General features: G+C 41.2%; 1 protein-coding gene across 1 annotated transcript in view; it reads right to left on the bottom strand.

Annotated features, from left to right (window-relative positions):
- Positions 1–26,267, bottom strand: part of LOC149318157 (sodium/hydrogen exchanger 9-like) — a 410,327-nt gene that overhangs the window by 367,741 nt on the left and 16,319 nt on the right. Inside the window, exons 3-4 of the mRNA XM_089509098.1 lie at positions 22,784–22,861; positions 20,794–20,870 (exon numbers count right to left, since the gene is read on the bottom strand). Coding sequence (XP_089365224.1) covers positions 20,794–20,870; positions 22,784–22,861 — 155 coding nt within the window. The remainder of the gene's footprint in view (positions 1–20,793; positions 20,871–22,783; positions 22,862–26,267) is intronic.

Genomic DNA, 26,267 nt, shown 5'->3' with positions numbered 1-26,267 from the left:
CTGCCTTTCCAGTATCTGTTCAGAGAAAATAAGATCAATGCTGAAGGAAGAAAAGATGGAGTACTCTTATGACATGTGTTCCAAAAAGAGAGACAGAGCAGAGAGAAATGGTTAAGAAATAGGCTAATGATTGCTATCATAAAATCAGTTCATTTAATCCCAACAGGCAATATTTTCTATCCAGAAAACATATCCAGCAGTAACCATGTTGGCCATTTAGCAAAGTGGGATGTTACAATATTTTCTGTGGCATAGAAACCATTTGTTCATTCTCTTTATTAATATCACACCTCCCTCCCTGAAAACTGAGACTCAAGGCAGCTTACATTTTAAGACTAATACACAAAAAGATTTTCATTTAATTCTATGTTCTTAACCCCCAATAGCATTAGTATTTATCTACTTAAACGTTTTTAAAAAGCAATTTAAAATGGTACAATTGCCTATTACAAAACACTTTCTGTAAAAAACAGGATCTGGGTATAAAACTTAGATAATCATAAACAAAATAAAAAAATATTTATTTAGGAGTTTTGCTTAAGCAGAATAAGTACTATAAGGGGAAAACTGAGCACAAAAAGTATGGGTTTTGCCTTATTACCTTGCACAATTTCAAATCCTGTTTTGTTTTTTTTTTGCTTAGTTCCAAGATACCAGTTATTTAAGATGTCAGCTGTCTTAATCCTGAGGTTCATAAGATCCATTAGAAGTGACAGCAACTTGCCCTACCCAACTAGAATTAAAGTATCTGGGATAAGAGAAAGTTAGTACTTGACATGAATAAATAAATTATAGCATAGCAACAACTGTGAGCAGACTATGCTAACAGACCGTTCCATAAGACCAATAAATAGAGGTCATAGCAGATGAAGCAATAAATTTATAAACCACCACTGAAAGACAGAAAGAGAAAGAAAAAATAACAGACAAGGGTCAAATCCAGTGTGAAGCAATGCAATTACTGGATTTTTACTGGAATATAGTTAACCATATATCTGATGTATTAAACAAGGAGACAAGGAAATACCTCTGGACTCCTTCTCTCCCAGCTTGTCCTTTCACCTAAAGAAGGCAAAAGCCCAACTGCCTACTAAACTGACATTTCCTCTACTGTTTATTTTTGAGAACCCTGTAGGATTAGCATCAATAAATGTTCAAAAATGTATCCAACCTTGAGGCTTATTCCTTACTTTCCTAACTCAGAAATTTCTGGGATCAGATTTCTATTTTCCTATTAGGACAGAATTGTGGGTAATCCTTTGTACAGCCAGCAGTACACCCACTCATCCACCCCCTCACCTACTTTGGAAAGGCATCATACTTTTGTTTGGAAGTATTGATTTCATTTGGAATGAGCACCATCTAGTGGATTTCTTGAAGAACTGGCACCATTGTTTTTTGTGATAAAAATGTCTATCACTTCATAATGTACACCTGTTATTGTGCTGCTCAGAGTAAAATGTATGGCACCATGAACATTTTCGAGGTCTTGTGTCAGGAGGACTAGGCAGTAGGCAGCAGCATAAAGTCTGTTAGGGTGATGAAGCCAGTAAATGGGATGAAATATTAAGTTCAAACTGAAGGACAACCAGAAGGCATGATCAGGAAGCAAGCGTGAGGATTACTGAAGATTAAGTCAGGCCTGGAGGGAGGAAGAAACATCATAAAACAGGATTGAGGAGCAAGGTTAGAGCTAAAGACCAGTTTGGGATTGGACAAACCAGTAGACAAGAAGCAGTAAGTCAGACATCCAGATGAAAGGATAGCAGAACATGCTAGAGCTCAAGAAGACCTTGTAGCTTGAGGCATCTTATTGTCCTTCCTGTCCAGTGACTACCTTGGATATGCAAGATCAGTTCAGGGTCTGAAGATATGAAGCAGGGCTGTCCTTCCCCACCCCAATTAAAGGAGGCAGAAGTCTCAGGCAGCAAATTTGCAGTTCCCACTTCCCTGCCATGAAATACTTACTGTCACTCCAGAGAAGGCTGCTTTCTAAATGTCAGGGTACAGATAATATCCATAGACAGCTTAACTAACAAGAGTTAGTTGTAAGTGTACCTTAAAACCCATCATTTGGATAACAGCTGGCTCTTGGAAAAGTGCTGTCCCTCTCTCCAGAGCGATTCCCCCTTTATCTCACTCTCAGAAGTAATGTCAGTGGCAGGAGTTTGGTTGGTAGGCAGGTGAAGCTGGAATGATTATGATGAAAGTGATGGTGCAATGGCACAATGGATGGCAACAGCAATGCTTCTTGCTCATTAGGTTAGGAAAGAATATTCAAAAATTGACACACACACCCCACCAAATTCTCAAATTTGGGGAAGCACTTCTGAGAAGAATCTTGGGCTGATGCAAATATTCAAACTTCTGTACAAAATTCACATATGGCATTCCTCCCCCCCCCCCGAAAACCCAGCATTTTCATGTCAAAGAATAATGTTTCCTCTGCAAATATACCATGGGTATATGGCAGATGTGTCCCTCCTTAGTGATGATGATCTACTCTCCTTCTTGTGGAGCATGCACAGTGGTTTGTATCAGTTAACACTCCTCAGCACAAAACAATGCCAATGAAAAATGCAAAACAGCAATCAAATAGAATCAGATATTTTATTTCATTGTCTTAATATTCCAATCCTCCTTATGTATCTGCCTATCTGAGCAGTCTACCTGAAAGGAAGATGCTGTCAGTTGTGTAATAGGAGTGTCTGCTAGTATCTTGATGACAATGCAGTGATCAGTAGGAGCCACCATGGGTTCCCCAAGAACAAATCCTGCCAAACTAATCTTATATCTTTTCTTTTATCAGATCACTAAAGCAGATGATGAGAATGCGGAAGGTGTCATTTATCCTGATTTCAGCTAAGTGTTTGAAAGGTAAAGGTATTCCCTGTTGACAAGGTTCTCAAGTCGTGTCTGACCATAGGGCGTGGTGCTCATCTCTGTTACTAAGCTGAAAAGCCAGTGTTATCAGAGACTAATCTGTGATCATGTGGCCAGCATGACTGCACAGAATGCTGTTTACCTTCCCACTGGAGTGGTACCTATTTATCTACTTACATTTGCATGATTCAGAACTACTAGGTTGGCAGAAGCTGGGGCTAGTGATGGGAGCTCACCCCTTCATGTGGTACCCAGGCCTCGAACTGCCAACCTGCTGATCTTGCAATCAGCAGTGTCAGCAAGTGTTTGATAAGACCTCTATAATATTTTAATTAGCAAATTGATTAAATATGGAATAGACGTTAACAATGTCAGATGGATTTATAAGTGGTTAGATAACTCTCCTCAGAGAGTTGTCATAAATTGCTATACTTCAAACTGGAAGGGGGTCTCAAGTGGAGTACCTCAGAATTCTGTCCCAAGGCCATTACTCTTCAACCTTTTTGATCAGTGACTTAAATGATGGAATGGAGACAATATTTATCAAGTTTTCAGATGATGCAGTACTGAGAGGGGTGGCTAACATATTAGAAGATAGGAAGAGAATTCAAAAGGACTTTGATAAACTAGAAAACTGGCCAGAAGTTAATAAAATGAAATTCAATAGAGACAAATGCAAGATTCTATATTTAGGCCATGAAAATCAAATGTACAGGTATAAGATGGGGGGGATTCATGGCTCATGTGAAAAGGACTTTGGGATTATTGTTGATCATTTCCTAAGACTTTTCAGTATGGACACTGACGGAACCATGGCAATCACCTGCAACACTTGTGGGATGTTTGTCTTCTTGCCTACAGAAATGGAGAACTTCACATGCCCCAAGTGCAAGTTGGTCGCTCTCTTGGAGGAGAAAGTGCAGCAGTTGGAGTCCAGAGTAGCTACACTTCAGCATATTAGAGAGCAGGAGGATTTCCTGGACACAACAGAACTAACAATCCTGGACGAATACCACGCAGAGGAAGATGCTGGAGCCGAAGAGGTCACATCACATACACAGGAGGCAGACAGCTGGAGGAATGTCACACAGAGAAGTAGGCCAAGAAGGGATTGTTCGGGGAACTTGCAGCTAGAGAATCGATTTGAAGCTCTTTCCCTTATCAAGGAGGATGAAGAAGAGCAGCATGGACAGACTTCAGGGACAGAGCAGGCAAGCCTGAGAGTCCCACCCAAGGGAACAGCTGCTGCTAAACCTCGTAGGAGGCATGTGGTTGTAGTGGGGGACTCCTTGCTGAGGGGTACAGAAGCAGTGATTTGTAGGCCTGACAAGATGTCTCGAGAGGTGTGTTGTATTCCAGGGGCAAAGATCCGTGATGTGACAGAGAGGCTGACAAGACTGGTCAAGCCTACTGACCAATACCCCTTCCTTTTGGTCCACGTGGGAACCAACGATACTGCAAGACACAGCCTGCAGAACATCAAAAGGGATTACGAGGCGCTTGGTAGGAAGCTGAAAGGAATGGATGTACAGGTTGTCATCTTGTCTCTTCTGCCAGTTGAAGGGCACAGTCCAGGAAGGAAGAGGAAAATAGCGGATGTGAACAACTGGCTTCGCAGATGGTGCCGCCGAGAACGATTTGGATTCTTCGATCATGGGCTGCGGTTCCATGAGGAGGGACTTCTTGCAACGGATGGGTTGCATCTTACACCAGTTGGAAGAAATGTTTTTGCCAACAGTCTCAAGAACTTGATCAGGAGGGCTTTAAACTGAGTTCCGTGGGGAAGGGAGACAATATAAAGGAAGGCGAAAGGGCTGGAGAAAATAGTCAAACAGACATAGAGGAAACAAGAAAAAAAGTGCAAGGATCCAACAGTGGGAGGCAAATAAACATGCACAAGCAAAAAGTAAATGGGACCCGTGGTCTGCGATGTCTCTACACTAATGCACAGAGCATGGGAAATAAGCAAGATGAACTTGAACTCCTAGTACAGCAAAGCAAATATTATATAATAGGCATAACTGAAACCTGGTGGGATGAGTCTCATGATTGGAATGTGGAAATAGAGGGGTATAACCTTTTAAAGAGAAATAGGCCAAACAGGAAAGGAGGAAGAATAGCACTATATGTCAGAGATATTTACACCAGTGAAGAGATCCAGGACATCAATCATGGAAGCCAGGTGGAGAGCATCTGGATAAAAATTAAAGGGGAGGGAAACAACAAGGATGTTACGGTGGGAGTCTACTACAGACCCCCAAGTCAGACTGAAGAATTGGATGATATCTTTCTAGAACAGATGACCGCACAGTCAGAAAAGAGAGATGTAGTAGTGATGGGCAACTTCAACTATCCTGATATTTGCTGGAAGTCAAACTCAGCATAATCCTCAAGGTCTAGTAAATTCCTCACTTGCCTGGAAGACAATTTCATGGTCCAAAAGGCGGAAGAGGCAACAAGGGGGTCAGCTATTTTGGATCTAATCCTAACCAACAAGGATGACTTGGTTAATGGGGTGCAAGTGGTGGGATCATTAGGTGGAAGGGACCATGTTCTCCTGGAGTTTGTTATACAATGGAAAGGAGAAGCCAGGCATAGTCAGACACACATTCTAGACTTTAGGAGAGCGGATTTCAGAAATACTAAAAGGGAAGGGAGTTCAGGACGGATGGGAGTTTCTCAAAAGAGAGATACTGAAGGCACAATTTCAAACAGTCCCAGTGAGAAATAAAAATCGGAGGTTCTCAAGAAACCAGGATGGATGACTAAGGAACTTTCAACCGAGCTAAGTTTGAAATGGAACATGTATAAGAAATGGAAAAAGGGGGAAATCACAAAAAAGGAATTCAAAGAAATAGCAGGCATGTGTAGGGGTAAAGTCAGAAAAGCTAATGCGCAGAATGAACTCAGGCTTGCTAGAGAGGTTCAAAACAATAATGGATATGTCCGCAGCAAAAGGAAGAAGAAGGAAATGGTAGGGCCACTATGTGGAGAAGATGGCAAAATATTAACAGGGGACAGAGAAAAGGCAGAATTACTCAACACCTTCTTTGCCTCAGGGTACCGCCCCTTCCTAACCCTAGTACGTATAGAATACGTACTATATGGCGGTTTGTATCCCGCCTAAGTTTCCAGGACCAGATGAACTACATCCAATGGTATTACAAGAACTGGCAAATGTAATATCGGAGCCATTGGCAATAATCTTTGAAAACTCCTGGAAAACAGGAGAAATCCCAGCAGACTGGAGGAGGGCAAACGTTGTCCCCATCTTCAAAAAGGGGAAAAAAGAGGATCCCAACAATTATCGTCCAGTTAGTCTGACATCAATACCAGGAAAGATTCTGGAGCAGATAATTAAACAGAGAGTCTGTGAACACCTAGAAGGCAATGCCATAATCACAAAAAGTCAACATGGGTTTCAGAGAAACAAGTCATGCCAGACAAATCTGATCTCTTTCTTTGATAAAATTACCAGCTTGGTTGATGAAGGGAATGCTGTGGATATAGTATATCTTGATTTCAGTAAGGTCTTTGACAAGGTTTCCCATGACATTCTTGCAAACAAACTTGTAAACTGTGGGCTAGACAAAGTAACTGTTAAATGGATCTGTAATTTGTTGACCGGCCGAACCCAAAGGGTGCTCAACAATGCCTCTTTTTCAGCCTGGACAGAAGTGACCAGTGGGGTCCCACAGGGCTCTGTCCTGGGCCCAGTTTTATTCAATATCTTTATCAATGACTTGGATGATAGAATTGGTAGCATACTTATCAAATTTGCAGATGACACCAAATTAGGAGGAATAGCTAATACTCCAGAGGTTAGGATCAACATTCAAAATGATCTGAATAGACAAGAAAGCTGGGCTAACAAAATGAAATTCAACACAGTGAAATGTAAAGTACTGCACTTAGGGCAGAAAAATGAAATGCACAGATATAGGATGGGGGACACCTGGCTGAATGAAACTACATGTGAAAGGGATCTGGGAATCCAAGTAGACCACAAGTTGAACATGAGTCAACAGTACGATGCGGCAGCTAAAAAGGCCAATGCAATTTTAGGCTGCATCAATAAAAGTATAGTGTCTAGATCAAAAGAAGTAATAGTGCCACTGTATTCTGCTCTGGTCAGGCCCCACCTGGAATATTGTGTCCAGTTCTGGGCACCACAATTCAAAAAGGACATTGAGAAATTGGAGCGTGACCAGAGGAGGGCGACTAAAATGGTGAAAGGTCTGGAAACCTTGCCCTTTGAGGAACAACTCAGGGAGCTGGGGATGTTTAGCCTGGAGAAGAGAAGGTTAAGAGGTGATATGATAGCCCTGTTTAAATATTTGAAAGGATGTCATATTGAGGAGGGAGCAAGCTTGTTTTCTGTTGCTCCAGAGAACAGGACCCGGAACAATGGATGCAAGCTACAGGAAAAGAGATTCCACCTCAACATTAGGAAGAACTTCCAGACAGTAAGGGCTGTTCGACAGTGGAACACACTCCCTCGGAGTGTAGTGGAGTCTCCTTCCTTGGAGGTCTTTAAGCAGAGGCTAGATGGCCATCTGCTGGGGATGCTTTGATTTGGATTTCCTGCATGGCAGGGGGTTGGACTGGATGGCCCTAGTGATCTCTTCCAACTCTATGATTCTATGATAAATTGAATATGAGAAAGAAATGTGATGCTGCAGCAAAGACGACAAACATTATTTTAGGATGCACTAATGGAGATTTTGGCCCCATACAGACAGGCCAAAATAAAGCTGCTTCAGGTCACTTTAGAGAAATGCTGTTTAAATGTTGCGTGTGTCCCAAGAGCTGTGCCAAAGCCATGGCTTTGGTGCACCTTCCGGAATGCAACATTTAAACAGCATATCTCCAAAATGACCTGAAACAGCTTTATTTTGGCCCGTCTGTATGGGCCCATAGTTTCCAAGCTGAGGGAATAGAGTAATAGTTCTAGTATGTTTTGCACTGAACAGGTTTCATCTGGTGTAGTGCATTCAGTTCTGGGTGCCTCATTTTAAGAAGGATGTAGACAGGTTGGAGCAGGTTCAGAAAAGGGCAAAAAGCTGATAAATGGTATGAAGAAAACATATGAGGAAAAGTTGAAGATGAGTTGTTCAGCTTGTTGAACAGAAGACTGAAGGGTGACATGAATGCATTTTTTAAATACCTGAAGGATTGACACTGAGAGGAGGGTGCAGGATTGTTCTCTGTTTCCCAGAGGGTAGAACCAGGTCTAATGGTTTGAAGTTTCAGGAGAGTAAGACTTTGGCCTTGTTTCCACTACGGTTTAAACCAGATCTTGATTTGGTTTAAACCATGATAGTTTCCACTTAATTCGAATCCCTGAAACGATTCGGAAAGCAGAGCCATGGTTTTTACCCATTTAACCCATGTCAAAAAGACGCTGGTAAAATGGGGTGATTTATTTGAAAAAAAAAAAAAATTGATTCAGCCCAAGTGGGAACCAGGCAGAATTGAATCGGATTCGAATCCACTGTTGTTTCCCACTGGCAGCGGCTTTCCTGGCCATACCTCCATGCTCCCCCCTCAGTCCTCCGTTCTCCCAGCCTGCCTCTCTCCTGCCCCAGCCTCTTCCCCACCCCCACTATGGCCAGAAAGGTCAGAGGGAGACATGGTGGGGAAGTCATGGCTGTCGCTTCCTGCACCAGTTCTTGAAACTGGCACAAACATAGTGGGAACCATGCTATTTGCTGAGCCAGTTTCAGGAATTGGTGCAGGAAGTGAATCAAGAGGTAAATGAGGACTAGGGCTTTGATTCAACATTAAAAGGAACATCTTGACAGTAAGCGTAGTTTGGCAATGGAATCTATTGTCTAGAGCAGTGATTCTCAAACTTTGGTGCTCCAAGTGGTTTGGACTTCAATTCCCAGGAGCCCCAGCCAGCTTGGCCAACAGTCAGGAATTCTGGGAGCTGAAATCCAAAACTTCTGGAAGATCAAAGTTTGGGATCCACTGGCCTAGATCAATGGTTCCCAAACTTTGGTCCTCCAGGTTTTTTGAATGAACTGCTAGAAGCCCTAGTTGGCCTGACTGACAGTTAGGAATTCTTAGAGCTGAACTCCAAAACACCTGGAGGACCAAAGCTTGGGAACCCCTGACTTAGAGAGGGTCAGCGGAATGGCTTAACTGGTAATCCCCTTCTGGGAATGGCTTAGCTGGCAATCCTGCACTGAGCAGTATATTTGTTTTATGTGCTTCTCAAGATTTTACCAATCTTATTCTCAGTCTATTACTTTATATAGATAGTAGCTTTCTCTTTAAGAACCAGTTTTATCTTGGTTCTTTGGCACATGCCTTTATAAAAACACTATTACTACACACAAACGACCACTTTGTTTATGTCATTTTTATTCCCAATAGACAGAACTAGATGTAAAATCAAATACCTTCCAATGCAACCTAGTAAAATTACATTAGCAAATGCAGATGCCTGCATTGAAATAATTATTTTGGCTCTGTCTGGGTGGTAAAAGCCTGGAAAATATTACTGCAAACTGTTACTATAAAGGATCATTTTTTCCCTAGTAAGAGACTTTACACCATAATTATTCTTTGGGAAAGGACACAAAAGAAATAGCACTGGCATCCAGATCTAATCCTTAAACTCCATCCACAACTATAATTTGTACAGCTATTTCCACTCATACTATACAGTTGGCCCTTTGTTTTCATGTGGGATCCATTCTGGACCCCCCCCCCCATGCGAAAACGGAGGCTTGCGCTTATTCAAGCCCATAGGCTTGAATGGAGCATGCCCCTGTGTGTGTGGCAAGGGCGCTCATGCTGGGCACATGCATCATTACAAACAGCGGAGGTCGCCACTCTGCATATATTCAAGGGCACGGATCCCATATGAATTAAGAGGTGCAACTGTATTTCTCTTCTTGTTCTTCAGATTCTATGTTTTGATTCCTATTATGCTTGCAAAATGAAGATAAGTACAGGTGTGATTCTGGAACAATTAGGAATGTTTTATTTAGATTTTCAAACTTTTGGCCAAGGTCCTCTGAAAAAGCGCTGGAGTGTGTGGTACCACCCTGCACATAGCTTGTCCCACTCCCCAATGTCTTGGAGCACCTGTTTCATGATTATAGCAATAGCAAGTACATTTCTATACTACTTATCCGTGAATTAAGCACTCCCTAATTGGTTTACAATGTGTAAGCTAATTGCCCCCAGCAAGCTGGGTACTCATTTTAGCACCCTACAGAAGGATGCAAGGAGCCTTTGGGATCAGACTCACAACTCTGTGGCTACTGTACAGGAATTTAACCATTGCACCATCAGGGTTCTCTCATCTGGCCAGCAAATCTATTCCCTAAAATGCTTATTAAGGAGCATGCAGGGAGCCAATATTTTTCAACCTTCTAAAGGTAACTCACGAATTTTACTTTCCTACAAATGAAACATTTCTTAGGCGTCTGCCTCAAAATTGGCATCATACAAAAAAACCATAAGTGATTGCAATTTTGTGTATAAATGCCCTCAATTTACATGTTTTAGTTGGCATTCAACATTGGACTTTTTTGGCTGAATCGAGAATAAAGGATTTGGCAAAAATCACAGTGTAGGAGAATAGATTGTAAACATCCAAAAGAACCACAAAGTGCTTATTTGAACAGCTTTGATAAAACAACTACAACACTACGATTTTATTATAGCAACTAATGAGATGTATGCCACATGTACAATAATAATAATAATAATAATAATAATAAATTTTATTTCTACCCCGCCCTTCCATGGATATGATCAGGGCGGCTTACAAAATTTATAAAAACATTTCAATACAGGATTAAAATTCAGTATAACAGTTAAACACATTACTACAAAAAAACAGGAACAGGAAAACAATAAAATACACATGTCAAGGGCAAGAAGAAAGAGAAAAAAGTTTACATCGGTCCGGAGTCGAAAAGGAAAAAAAAAGGGGGAGGAAAATAAACAGACAATCTAAGGTGGGAAGGCCAGCCGGAATAGATATATTTTCAGCTGTTTTTTAAAGACAGCTAAAGAGGCGGCGGAGTGAAGCTCTGTAGGGAGCTTATTCCAAAGTGAAGGGGCAGCAATGGTAAAAGCTCTCTGTGAGGTCCGTGTAAGGTTAGACCTAGGGACCTCCAACAATTTAGTCCCGGAAGTTCTGAGTGTGCGAGGCGGATTATGTGGGGAGAGGCGGTCCTCCAAGTACCCTGGGCCCAAGCCATTTAGGGCTTTATAGGTCAAAACCAACACCTTGTATTGAGCTCGGAAGCGGATAGGCAGCCAGTGAAGGTCTTTTAAAATAGGTGTTATATGGTCCGACCTGGAGGTACCAGCGACCAGTCTAGCTGCCATGTTCTGCACCAATTGCAGCTTCCGGGTTTGGTACAAGGGTTGCCCCATGTAGAGCGCGTTGCAGAAATCCAATCGCGAGGTTACCAAAGCATGTACAACAGATTCAAGGTCCTTTCGGTCCAGGTAGGGACGCAGCTGGCGTATCAGCCAAAGCTGATAACAGGCACTCCTGACTGTCGCATCCACCTGAGAAGTCAGCTGGAGCGACGAATCAAGGAGTACTACCAAGCTGCGCACCGAGTCCTTCAGGGGGAGCGTGACCCCGTTCAGGACCGGGTGACAGATCTCACCACCAGAAACCGGGGAACCTATCACCAGTACTTCCGTTTTCCCTGGATTCACACTGAGTTTGTTCTCCCTCATCCAGCCCATTACCGATGCCAAGCAGGCATCTAGAGGAGAGATGCCATCCTTAGTTACTGCATCAGTCGGAGACATAGAGAAAATTATCTGGGTGTCATCAGCGTACTGATAACACCACGCCCCATGTCTCCGGATGATCTCTCCCAGCGGCTTCATGTAAATGTTGAATAGCATAGGGGACAGAATCGCTCCCTGAGGGACACCAGATATCGGAGCAACAGTCCCCCAGCTCCACCATCTGGGATCTGCCCGAGAGGTAGGAACGGAACCACTGTAAAGCAGTGCCCCCAATTCCCAACTCCCTCAGGCGTCCCAGAAGGATACCATGGTCGATGGTATCGAAGGCTGCTGAGATGTCCAAGAGCACTAACAGGGACACGCTCCCCCTGTCCATGCCCAGACGGAGATCATCAACTAAGGCGACCATGGCAGTCTCAACTCCATAGCCCGCCCGGAAGCCGGTTTGAAATGGGTCCAGAAAATTGGTGTCATCCAAGATCGACTGAAGCTGGAAGGCGACTGCTCTCTCGATCACCTTCCCCAAGAAAGGTAGCAGCGAGATGGGCCTATAGTTATTATGAAGCAAGGGGTCTAAGGAGGGCTTCTTTAGCAGGGGTTTAACCACTGCTAATTTTAATTTAGATGGAAACTGACCCTCACTTAGAGATGTGTTAATTATGTGATGTAACATTAGTTGCACCACATCTCCCCCCTGAGCTGTCAGCCATGAGGGACAGGGGTCAAGAGAGCAAGTCGTCCTCCTAACACTTCGGAGGATCTTGTCCACTTCATCGGTACTAACAAACTCAAAGTGATCCAGTATAACAGGGACCACGGACGCTTCGGACACCTCTCCTGTAGGATCTGCACAAATAATGGCATCTAGATCAGCCCTTACCTGAGAGATTTTATCCGCAAAGAAGTTGTTAAAATCATCGCAGCAGGCTTTAGATGGCTCCAAAATAGGGCTCAGGGTGGGAGGGAACTGAGTTAGCTCCCTCACAACCCTGAACAGCTCTGCCGGACGCGACTCTGCGGACGCAATACGTGCAGCATAGAAGGAATTCTCTGCTGCACATATTGCCACTCCATAAGCTTTCAAATGAGAGCGAAGGAGTGTCCTGTCAGACAAGCACTGATGTCTTCGCCATTTATGCTCTAGTCGTTGCGCGACCCGCTTCCTTGCCCTGAGATCTTCCATATACCAGGGTTGTTTATTGGAAGCAGGCCGGAAAGGACGCTTGGGAGCGATACTGTGTATAGCCCTAGAGAGATTAGTATCCCAGATGTCAGTTAGGGCATCAACAGAATCGCCATCAGAGCCAGTCGTATGCCCCTCTAGGGCTTCTTGGAACCTTACGGGTTCCATCAGCCTTCGAGGGTGGACCATCCTAATAGGTCCGCCACCCCCGGGAGGGTTAATGGTAGAAGCCTTGATTCTAGCCTCAACCAGGAAATGATCCGTCCATGACAAGGGAGAGACATTAGAGATCTCTACCCACGGAGCCTCCATGTCCATACTGAAGATCACATCAAGGGTATTACCAGCACAATGTGTTGGCCCTGAGACTAATTGAGACAGGCCCATGGCTGTCATGGTAGTCATGAACTCCCGAGCCGCACCTGTTGCAATATCACTGGCCTCGAAAGGGATGTTGAGGTCCCCCAGGACAAGAAGCCTAGGGGACTCCAACACTCCAACAATGTATGATATGCTCATGGATGCAGATTTATTTATTTATTTATTTATTTATTTATTTATTTATTAACAGCAAACAGCTTAAACCCAATGTGATTGGATTTTATAACCTCGGCCAATAAACAAATAAATAAAGATTAGAAGGTAACTCCCAAACCTCAAGCAATCATATGTATCTACTTCACTTATGCATAGTTGCCCAGCAGTTAAATAGCTAAACCCTGGTGGGTTACACACCGCCATGAAAGTACGTAGTCAGTCCGTACTAGGGTTAGGAAGGTGCGGTGCTTCCGCACCCCCCTAACCCTAGTATGGACTGAGTCCGTACAAAATGTCGGCTCCCCTTCCACATGGGGGCCGCCATGACGTCACGACTGCGCCGCCTCTATACGGGGCGGCGCGGACGTGACGTCATCGGTCCGCACCAGGGCGCTTAGTGCGCCCTTTCCGCGGACCAGGAAGGAGTTCCATTTTGGAGCTCCTTCCTGGTTTGCGGCGCCGCTTTGTGTCGCTGGGTGCAGCCTTCAGATGGCTGCGCCCAGTGAAGCAAGGGAGAAAGGGGCCAAGCGGCCCCTTTCTCCTCCTCCCCGCCGCCGCGGGGTGTCCTTGGGGCTTGAAGCCCCAAGGACACCCCTTTTCAGGCTGCGGGGAAGCAGCATTTTGCCGCTTCCCTGCAGCCTGAAAAGCGGCGGATCGGGGCCTCAGCGGCTGCCGTTCTGGCAGCCAAGGCCCCAATACACTGGGGAAAGGGGTGGGTACAGCCCACCCCAAATGGGCGGTCTGTAACCCGCCTATGAGAGTCAAATCCTGAGTGTCTAGTAGAGCATACTAAGAAATGTAAGCGCAATAGCAGGCTGAAAGTATTCAGCATGAACTGAATTCCCCAGTGAAGGGTGGAAACAACAAATCTGCTGAAAAATAGACCAAAGAATAAGACAACTTTTGCATATCCACAATGAAAAATTATTTCCAATAAAGTGTGATTAACTGGCAGAAAACAGTTAAAACTGTGCTACAACTAATTTTTCTTTATTGACTCTGGCATAACAAAAGTTATGCCAGTGCTTTCTCACTCTTATAGTAAAACAACGTGATGTATTTTCTCTGCTAACAGCTCGTGGAGGGTAGAGTTACCAGATTTCAATGGCTGGCCCCAAATCTCTGCTTTTCATGGGTTATAACCAGGTGGGAAAGAAGAGTGCAAATACTTTGGTTTTGGTGGGCTCTGCTTTAGGAAAAAGGAAAGGGAAATACAAATCTCCAACTCATCTTGCTACAGTTTGCAAAGATTAATTGATTTGTTGCTGCAACTTGCAGGGGTCTACATCTTTGCTTAGTTAGCTTTTCCCATCCCTCCCAGCTGTATTGGCAGTGAAACCAGGGCTCACCCTTTGCTGTGCATCTACGTTCTAGTTAGAAGCAAGTAGGCAACATTATATGTTCCTTATCACATCTCCATAAGTAAGTAAGGAGGCACAATCTTCTCATTTTACCATAATATGGGGAAAGCCCCTTCAGCTAAGCAAATGCTTACTAGAATGTAAACAAGATAAGAGGTGAGAGAACACCAGTGACTCTTGCCTCAATCTGTGATACATGAGCAGAGGTGAGCTTCCTTGGCTATCTTGCAGTAGATAGAATAACCCTCCTAGCCTGTGCCCAAGTTGTTGTAATTAAGATGGCAGGCAGTCAAAAGACTAAGTCTAAAGGAGTTGGAATCACAGATATCTTTGTTTTGACTGGATAAATATAAGCAACATGCAGTGAACAACTTTATTTTGATTGGATAACTGGGCGAGCTAAATAAAGGAGTTAATGTAGAGCTCTAGATTAGACTGTCTTTGTGGCATGTTTTCACCAAGGAAGATCACTGTCTTAGCTATCTATGCTGTTCCTGATAGACTAATAAGCTGATAAATTGGCCCAGCAGGCTGGTATATATGTCCCATTATGGTTGTAATGGATGCCCATTCATATGCTGATAATGTAATGGATGATGTCAAGATTTAACAAAGTTCAAGGAGATTAACTCTTGAATGCCTCTTTAGAGGTGTTTAGTTCCTCAGCATATGAAATAGCATTCTTTTAAAATAATAGTTATGGATATGGTGTGAGGTATAAGGTTATGAATATGGTATAAGGTACCAAATTCTCAAAAACAGCCTCACATGGGCTGTGTCTGCATGGGTCAAATAACACAACCTCTCCTCATCCTCTTGGTGTTCAGTCCAGATGATGCAGAGCCCAGTCCCAATTCTGGTTCAAACTGTTTTGATGATATATGGCCACTTCAACACCTAACCTGTGTTGTTGTTGATTAGGAAATAGAGATTTTGCCTGTGCTGGATGGGGTTACACTCCCCCTGAAATCTCAGGTTCTCAGTTTGGGCATTCTCCTGGATTCAGCTCTGAGCCTGCATGCCTAGATTTTCAGCAATGGCCAGGAGTGCATTCACACAGTTAAAACCTGTGCACCAGCTGTGCCCATTTCTGGAGACGTCAGATCTGGCTACAGTGTCACTTGCCTTGATTACATCCTGTTTGAATTACTGTATATTTGTATTTGGTATATAAGTCATATTAAGGTGGTTTTCATAGAGCAGGTGGGTTTTAGCTATGCTTTTTAACTTTTGTATATTTTTACGTGATTTTATATTGTGTGTAGATGATTTTAATTGTTTTGAAATTCACTGAGATTTTAAATGTTTTTCTCTGTGAGCTGCCTCAGGGAGAAAGGCGGCATATAGATGATGATGATGATGATGATGATGATGGAATAAATAATATTGTGACACACTCTATGTGGGGCTACCTTTGGAAACTGCTCAGAAACTTCAGCGGGTGCAAAACACCGCTGCTAGATGCTGACTAGGGCCAGTTATAGGGAGCATATAGCTCCCTTGTGAAACAGCTTCCCTGACTGCCAATTCATTTCTGGGCACAATTTAAAGTACTGGTTATGACCTATTTATTCCTCAGAGTTCCCTTCAGAAATAAGATGAAGGCTTTTTGAATTGGTGGTTCCTGGGCCCAGAAACGGGGTAAGAGACCTGCCCCAGATGAGGTTTCATAGGAATCAGATGTGTAACTTGAGAAACTATTTGTGGATCTGTCACTGTTACTGGACACCCAGATGGATTCAGTGGCTCAGAGTCCTTGGGGTTGGAAAGCCCCAAACAAAAACACATTTTAAAGACATGGGAGCAAATTAGAACGTTGCATGTCCTATGTGTGTATGTGCCTTATGGTGACCCCATGAATTTCATAGGTTTCTCTTGGGCAAGGAATACTCAGAGATCATATTTGTACTATAATATACTTTGATACAGTAATAACACAAAAGAGCTATGGCTGTGGCTGAATCTAGGTTTTCAGAGTAGCAGGAGTCGCCAAGATGATGGGAAATAGTGGGAAACTGTGCACTTCTATTCCATTGCTTATTCTGCTTACAGCTTATGAGGATGGCATGGGGATGACCTAATAATGCCTGGTTACCTCTGTATTAAAGGGGAAGTAAATCTAAACCAGTTTTTAGTCTGAACATATTTGGGATATAGGGTTAAGCACCATAGATCTTTTAACGTTAAGACTAAACCTTGAAGTGGAGTGGATAACTGTCCCACAAACATGAGCACTACCAGTCAGCACTGCTATTGTCCCCTTCTCCTGAGAGTTAAATGACCAAGAGTAAAATGGATTTTCCATCTCATTTGAAATATCATGGTATACATATTTCTTTTTGCTTCTGGCGGTGGTCATAGCATTGTAGGCTGGAGTGATATAGCTATCTTAGAGTTGGACTGATTACAAAAGTATTGTTTTTTAAAAAATCTTGGCTCTTCCTAAATTACTTTAGTGCAAGGCATTCCAACAAGCTCTAATGTTTTTAAAGGCCCGATCTGATGATGCTGCTTTAACAATGCCAACATGACATTAAATGTGAAAGTTCAGCATTATGATGTTGGGAAAAAGGGACGTATATTTTCATTCTTCGTGTACACCTTTGCTTAAGGACGGGTATAAAAGGGAGAGATGACTGATAGAATCATAGAATCATAGAGTTGGAAGAGACCGCAAGGGCCATCAAGTCCAACCCCCTGCCATGCAGGAAATCCAAATCAAAGCATCCCCGACAGATGGCCATCCAGCCTCCGTTTGAAGACCTCCAAGGAGGGAGACTCCACTACACTCCTAGGAAGTGTGTTCCACTGTCGAACAGCCCTTACTGTCAGGAAATTCCTCCTAATGTTGAGGTGGAATCTCTTTTCCTGCAGCTTGCATCCATTGCTTCGGGTCCTAGTCTCTGGAGCAGCAGAAAACAAGCTTGCTCCCTCTTCAATATGACATCCCTTCAAATATTTAAAGAGGGATATCATATCACCTCTTAACCTTCTTTTCTCCAGGCTAAACATACCCAGCTCCCTAAGGCGTTCCTCATAGGGCATGGTTTCCAGACCTTTCACCATTTTAGTCGCCCTCCTTTGGACACGCTCCAGTTTCTCAATGTCCTTTTTGAACTGTGGCGCCCAGAACTGGACACAATATTCCAGGTGGGGCCTGACCAGAGCAGAATATAGTGGCACTATTTCATTTCATTTTTTTGCCCTAAGTGCAGTACCTTACATTTCTCCCTGTTGAAGTTTGATGCTAAACTTCATTGGTTATATTATTTCAAAACACTCTTTGCAAGTTCAGTACTCTGGATGCTTGTAAATTAGGGCACTCTTATAAAATCTAAAGTATCACCATAAATCCTCCTGTACAATAGAAAGAAACTTCAGCAAACCTTTTAAAAGTTATATAGTTCAAGATCTCCAATGACTTACTGTGGCCTTCTGTAAGGTACAATACGCCGTGTGTGTGTGTGTGTAGAGAGAGTACTGAGTTCATAATTCATGTATTGATATTGCTCCAATCCTATCAGATTGGAAACACCCTAAAATCATTATTTTCCAATGTATTTTGCCAGACATTAGCACTGTGTGGATATTTTCCATGTGATCAATCTATACAAATAAAAAGCATTGTGGGACCCCATGTTTAGTCTTCTCACTTGAGGTTGTGAGGCCCCGTCCAGCATTTCCTATATCAAGGGACACTGTACTTGATAACTTTTCTAGTCCTATATGGTCCTTGCACAGTTTAGAACCATGATTTTCTGAGCCTACAGATATGCATGCCTAGAAATGTGGAAAAAGTTTCCATTTGCCTTAGTTATCTATCCCTTCATCCACCATCTTGAGGGAGAGAGAGGCAGGCTAGCTCCACCAGGCCTGCCTGGAAGAAGACAAGCCCTCCCTTCATCCACCATCTTGAGGGAGAGAGGGGCAGGTTAGCTCCACCAGGCCTGCCTGGAAGAAGACAAGCCCTCCCATCATCCACCATCTTGAGGAGGAGAGAGGCAGGCTAGCTCTACCAGGCCTGCCTGGAAGAAGACAAGCCCTCCCTTCATCCACCATCTTGAGGGAGAGGGAGGCAGGCTAGCTCCAAGAAGCCAAGTCCTCCCTCCAATCCATCTGCCTTGGTCCAGGCCTCAGAGATAGAAAAGACTGCTGGACCTCATCCCCTTCTCCGCCACCACTCCCTTCTCCTTTTGTGTCGTGTCTTTTTAGATTCTAAGCCTGAGGGCAGGGAACCATCTAATTAAAAAGATTGTATGTACAGCACTGTGTAAATTTACAGCGCTTTATAAATAAAGGTTAAATAATGATAATACTGTAATAATAATAATAATAATAATAATAATAATAATAGTAATATATGAGGCTCTGGAGAGGGGAGGCCATTTCATCTCAGAACCAGGGCTAAGCACATTTAAATTTGTACCGAATTTGCACAGGTAATACTTGTATAAGGCTCTTCCAACTTTCTGAAACATGTCTCATGCTCTAGGCCCAAATTTAGAAAGAATTTCCAGAAGATTTGAGCAGTCAGTTGTCAAGCTGGTAATATATTAGCATGTCAGGTTGTTGAAAATAATATTTCTTGGCTAGGAAAAATCTTCGATTTGAAGTGATCATAATGGCTTGGTCTGTCCATCAGGGATGGGCAGCTGCAAGGGAGGCAGGGGCAAATTTTCTCTCCTTTCACAGGCTGACACCCCCCCCCCCCCGCAAGCCCAAATTCTTATTTTCCTCTTCAGATCCCTTTAAAATGGTGACAGGAAGCAATATTGCATCACATTATATCACCATTTTGAGGGATCCTGCAAAGAAAAACACACATTTAGGGGTAGTATGGGATTCTGAGCTGTTTGTGGGTATGGGTGAGATATTTTTACATGTTTTCACAAATTTGGGGTGTATTATGCATCATTTGGGGACCAAAATTGTGTCAATTGGGGGGGGGGACTTTGAGACACTTGTGTGGGACCTGAAGGGCACAAAACTGGAGTTAGGGGACAAATGTTGCCCACAGGCTGCACCTGGCCCACTGCTGCTCCAAATAATGGAAGATTGTTCTCAATTCTCTATTCTAGTTTATATCTTATGTGACTTGCATGTAGGCTTTTGAATCAAACCATTATTTTTTATGAATCAAATTACAGTGGACGCTGCTGGGGTTTGGTTCCAAGATCCCCCATGGATAACAAAATCCGTGGATGCTCAAGTCCCATTAAATATAATGACATAGCAAAATGTGGTCCCTTATAAAAAATGGAAAATATATACTTTTTTTGAACATTTTCAAACCATGGATGCTTGAATCCGTGTATACAAAATCCGTGTATAAGAAGGGCTGACTGTATCTTTCTTTTCATACTAAAGCAATATGCACGAAACCAGTACTTCTCCAAGTGCCAGGTTCTGAGGACAAGCAACTGGACATATACATTGCATGACTGTTTACTTCCTGCCTTGTTTATGAATTTCCAAGCAGCATCCTGTTGGCCCCTGCTGGAAACAGACTGATGAACTAGATATCTAAACCTAATAGTGCTGTTCTGGTGCTCGTACAACATAAGCATACAAGAATAACAGTTTTTACTGTCATAACTACTTCAGAAATCATGAAACAATGCACCAGTGAGTGAAAAACAGAGAGGTGAAAACACAATTAGAAACTGAAGAAAAGGACAACAGTGAAGGGAGCAGGGGACAAGCCCAAATTTTAAATGGAAGTTATTGATTCTACATACATTTGATACTTAGGATCAAGAAATTAAATGGGAACACAACTTTCCTGAAGCAACTTGCACATATATTGAAGCCACAATGTTGTGAGTTTGATCCCACAGGGCTCCAGGTTGACTCAGTCTTCCATCCTTTTGTAGGTCTGTAAAATGATTACCCAGCTTGTTGGGGACAATAGGATTATACATTGTAAAATGGTTAGAGTGTGTTTAGTTCACTATGAAGCAGTATAGAAATGTCATGCTATTGCTATATATTGCTATATTAGTTTGATACAAATGACGTAAATCACATGTCATGTCATAAAGCATACATAAACACCATGCCTTTCAGCAGCAATAAGTTGTAGATTTTACTTACCCTATCACCATGCAAGAAATGGCAGTCCCCAAAAAAGCATATGCTAAAATGGATCCCAAGTTACGGAAAAAGTGTCTCTGGAATACAGAATGGATGAAAAGTCTTGTGATTTTTATGTATTTTTATTTAAAACATAAATTTATACTTTCTTATCAAGTCTAAAACATTTGCAGCAAAAATACTGTTTTCAAAATCCAGTTATGTTTTTGTTCTTAGTCATGGGGTCATCATGAAATCTTGTATTTTTGAGACTGTAGGCAAATGAGAACAGGATTAATTTCTTCTGCAAAGCTATCATTTTGTTCCAGAAATACAATACTATTGGCTTCAGTGCTGGGAGTGGGCAGCAAGAGCATCTTTACTTTTTTGATAGCTTCAATGCTTGTGGTTGCAGAAAGTAGCATTCAGCCAAGCCAAGTTTAGGGTTGTGGAAAAAAACCCTTACAGTTGAGGGAAAAGAAACTCCTTCAGTTGAGGATAGAGCATTGTAAGATACCCTGTTGTGATTTTTCAACTTCCATGAGAGTTCTCATTCCAGCATGAGAATAAAATACTGTGTTTTCCCCCTCATCATTTCCCTCTGCAATTTGCACAAAATGCCTCTCTGCAAAATTAGCATCTTTTCCCTTTCTGTAGCTCAGCACACCAATAGCAAGTACAAAAGGACTGGCTGATTGAACAAAAAGATAGAACCAATCCATCCAGAGTTACTGTTTCTTAATGATCCATGAAACAAAGTTAACATTTAATTGTTGCTTTATTGTTTTAAACATTGTTTTAAATTTGGTTGAGTTACAGACGTGCACAGAAATCAGTCTTTTAAAATATGAAAAAACAAACAAACCCTGTGTTCTGAATAAATATAAATCTCACCATGTTGAGATATATTTAAGGAGGTGGCATTTTGCTGTTTACCATGCAGACAAAACAAGCTGAGATTTACATCCTTATGCATCCCATTCGGGTCTTCTGATTTGATTCAAATTGACTTATTTCCTTTTCTTTCAGATAATACAAGTCTTGTTCCTTGGCAAAGGCTCTTGACCTCTACTGCACAACTGGGGAGATTGGTTCACTGGCCAGGAGTCAGGAATAGTACCCAGGATATGAACACCAGCAGCAGACTGGAAGCAGCTGGTTCATCCACAACAACAACAACAAAAATGCAAACTGACTACATGTGGCTCCACTGTCCTATGGTATCAAAATCATAACGAGCATACCCCCTTGTAAAATGAAGTGTTTTTATCTAGGCTATTATTTGTGGGTGAGAATAAGGAATGAGGGTCCTTTTGTGGTGACACCTTGTCTTAAAAAATGCCTTCCATTGGATATTCAGGGGACACCAATTATGGTGTGTTCCAGACTCCTAGGCCTTTACTTAGTGATTCTGTTGCCCACTTTGCTGGATTTCATGATTGTGTTTTAAATGTTTTAACCAATGAGAAATTTTATACTGACATACATTATCATATTTTGTATTGTCATGTTTCTTCTTTTTTCTTTACCTTGTATTACCAAGGAAGTTAGCATAAATTCTAACTATGTCAACATATAGGCATGCTGGCTTCCGAAGCCTAGATTATTTTTATACAAAGGCAATGCCTTAAAGAGTAATTAGTGTTGCCAACTTGTAATTAAAACAGTGAATGGAACCAAGACTTAGGTGAGTGAGTGAGTGAGCGAGCCAGCGAGCCAGCACTAAAGCTTTTCTGGTTCTGATGCACTGAAAATCTTTGTACAGTGGAAAGTCTGCATTCTTGAACTGTGTAACAACAGCTGGAAAGAAAACGGTGGTTTGAAATTGAGAATGCATCCCTCACGGCTGTCTCAGGATAACACCAATCTAAATTTTATTTTTAAGGTAATGCCTTCTAAAGCATGTCCTAATTGGTAGTTTTACTAATCTCTTTGCTTGGATCATATGTGATCAAAGTCCCAATCAATTGTGTCAGAGCATCTGCTGTAGATGGAAGTAGAAACCACTTACTTTCTTTAAGCTGTATCCTGCATGAAATATAATGGGTGGTAGTAAAACATTGAAGAAGATTGAAGGATCAAAGGTCATCTGCCAGAAAGAAAGAAAAATTACAGTTTAAGTGAGGTAAGCACCAGTGACAATAACATTTCATTGAGCCACTTTAGTATCTTCCAAATTTCAATACCCATCCAAATTCATGGCTACATACACAAACACACACCTTGAAATAATGACTATAATATAGCTGGAAAACACTAAAATATAAAATAGCAGGAATGTGAGGCTATATTTGTCACTCAGGTAAACTGTTATAAACAATTTCAAGTAGAATAAATGTGCTAGTCTATTGAGCATCCTGGGACCTTAAAAGATTACCAATTTACTATGTCATAAGCTTTCTTAGTGTTAAAGGTGACACAAGACTGTCTATTGTATTTTAAACAAATGTGTATTTGATGGTGAATTCCAGCACTAATTAAGAGGGATACCAGCAAATTTATATTCTGCCCAAGTTGCCAGTCTAGAGTTCCAGGGGCCTTTCATTCTACACAATAATTGCACTTTAACTGCCATAGTTTCATCCTATGGCATACTGAGATTTGCAGTTTGGTTAAAATTGTAGATTTATTTTTATTAATTTTACACCCCGTATATTCCCCAAATTCCTCCATTATCTCCATCAGATTATCTATACTGTTTTGTGGATCTTCCAAGTTTATTACTATGTCATCTGCAAATGCTCGTGTCTTGTACTGGTATTGTTTTAATTTCACACCTTGTAATTTTTCTGAATTATTAATTCTATTTATTAAAATCTCCATTACTAATAGAAACAGTAAAGGGGATAGGGGGCAACCCTGCCTCGTACCTCTTTCAATACTGATTGACTTTGTTACATCTCCATTAATATTTATTTTCGCCCTTTGATTTGTATAAATTTGTGATATCCATTTTTTGTACTTTGGCCCTATATTAATGCTTTCTAAAATTTCCATCAATGCCATCCAATCAACCGAATCAAAAGCTTTTTCCATATCAACGAAAATCAATCCTAATTTCTTATCATTATGTCTCTCATAATATTCCAAAATATTTAATAAATATCTCATATTGTTTTTCATATACCTTTTTGGCAAGAATCCACACTGGTCTTCATCTATCAGGTGTTCCAAACAATTTTTGAGTCTTAGAGCCATAATTGATGCAAATATTTTGTAATCCAGATTTAACAAGGAGATTGGTCTATAATTTGCTGCCTCTAATGGGTCTTTACCTTCTTTTGGTAGTAAGATTATTTCTGATTCCCTCCATGTTTCCAGTATTACCCCCTTTATACTCTCATTCATAACTAATCTCAACGGTTCCTTTAGCTCTTCCTTAAAAATTTTATAAAATTCTATTGGGTACCCATCAGGTCCTGGAGCTTTCCCGTTTTTATTTCTTTCTATCGCCTTTTCTATTTCTTCTTGTGATATTTCCCTCTCCAGACTTGCCTTTTGTGTCTCACTAAGCTTAAAAGTTTCTCTTCCTTTCATAAATTCTCTCAGTGTTAATTTATGTTCTTGTTTCCTTGAGTATAGGTACCTATAAAACTCTCTAAAGTGTTCTGCAATTTCCTCCTGCCTTATTATCAATTCATTATTTCTCCTAATTTTTGTTATCACTTTGGCTTGCTTTTTTTTCTTTAATCTTAAGGCCAACCACTTCCCCGGTTTGTTAGCGCTCTCGAAATACTGTTGATTTGTCCTTTTCATTTCCTGTCCTAGTTCTTCTGACATTTCTATTAGTATTTGATCTTTCAGTAATTTATATTCACTAGATAATTTTGGATCCCTTGGTTTGCCATTCAAAAGTAGCTCTTTCTCTTTAAGTTTTTTATTTAATTGATCTAATCTTTTGGTTCTTTCCTTCTTTATAATCGCATTTTGTTGAATTAAACACCCTCTCACCACCGCTTTAGCTGCATCCCAAACTATATCTATCCTTGTACCTTTATCTAAGTTCTCTCTAAAGTAATTAATTATTGATTTTTTTATAACTTTCTTTGTTTCTTCATTTCGCAAGATGTTTACATTTAGTCTCCATTTGAATGGCGTTTCCTCCTTTCTCATATCCTTCAATATCATCATTTGTGGATTGTGATCCGATATCAGTCTCGGCATTATTTCCATTTCCTTTACAAATTTTGCTAATGTTTGGGTCACTAATATTAAATCAATCCTTGCCAACGAATTGTGCCTTGCTGAGAAATACGTATATTCTCTGGCATTATTATATAAATATCTCCATGCGTCCATAAACCCTAGATTTTCCATTAAATTAAAAAAGGATTTTGGCAGTTTTCCCTGTTTTTCTTTTACATTCTTATCTGATTTCCTATCTAATTCTGGTTTGATCACTCCATTACAATCCCCTAAGATAATTACATTATCATATTTGTTTTCTATCACTATATTTTGAAGTTCCTCAAAAAAACTTTGCTTTTTTTTCTTGTGGTGTGTATATCCCAAGGAGTAGAATTCGTTTCCCATATACATTAACTTCAACAACCCAGAATATAACCTTTGTTATCATTATAAATTTCTTTAGATTCCCATTTTTCGTTTACATAAATAACCACTCCCTTTTTCCTTTTCTTACCTGCTGAAATGAAGCTTTTCCCTAATTTCCTGTTTTCAATGTATTTAATTTCCTCCTGTTTGATATGCGTTTCCTGTAAACAAATTATTTCACATTTTTGTTTCGCTAAATAGTGAAATACCGATTTTCTTTTGTGTGGCGAGTTTAAAACATTTTACGTTCCAACTCAACACTTTCATTCTTTCTATCTTACACAATAAATCTTTATTTGTTTGTACTCTCTACTATATGAGGAAGCAGTATAGGAGATAAAACTTTAAAAAGCAAAAAAAGGGAAAAAAGGAAAAAATCCAACCAACTATGTCCTTCCCTCTTATCGCTCCTCTGTATTGTTTTCTTCTCCAGCTTTAGTTTCTTCTTCCTTTTTCTTCTGTTCTCTTTCAAATTCCTTTGCATTCATCCCTCTTGTTCTCACTCCATATCTTTCTGATTGTCCTTGTTCTCTTAACTTCTCTATTTCTTTTCTGTTTCTTTTCCAAAAATCTGCCGCTTTTTCTACTGAGTCAATTTTAAATCTCTTCTGTTTCCAAGTTAGGGTCAATCCCTCTGCCTCATCCCACCTAAATGGTATTCCATAAGTTTTTAATTGATCTGAAAGAAAGTTATAGTCCTTCCTCGATTTAGCACACTCGTAGGGATGTCCTTAAAAACTTGAATTATTCTTCCTTCTATAATTAATTCTTTCTTAAAGCTTTGTTGAATAATCAAATCCCTCGTTTGTTTCCGCACACAATAAATTACAATGTCCCTCGGTAAGCTCCTTTGTTTTGCTATTTTAGAGTTAATGCGGTACAAAGTATCGATTTCCCAGGGAAATTGCTCTGCTGGTTCCTCCACGAAATTTGCCAGTATT

The sequence above is a fragment of the Sceloporus occidentalis genome, unplaced genomic scaffold (genome assembly GCF_023333645.1).
Source record: "Sceloporus occidentalis isolate IW3139 unplaced genomic scaffold, rSceOcc1.0.p SCAF_2, whole genome shotgun sequence".
NCBI classification, from domain to species: Eukaryota; Metazoa; Chordata; class Lepidosauria; order Squamata; family Phrynosomatidae; genus Sceloporus; species Sceloporus occidentalis.
Note: the sequence above shows the minus strand (reverse complement) of the source record. Positions and strands in the feature narration are given on the sequence as shown.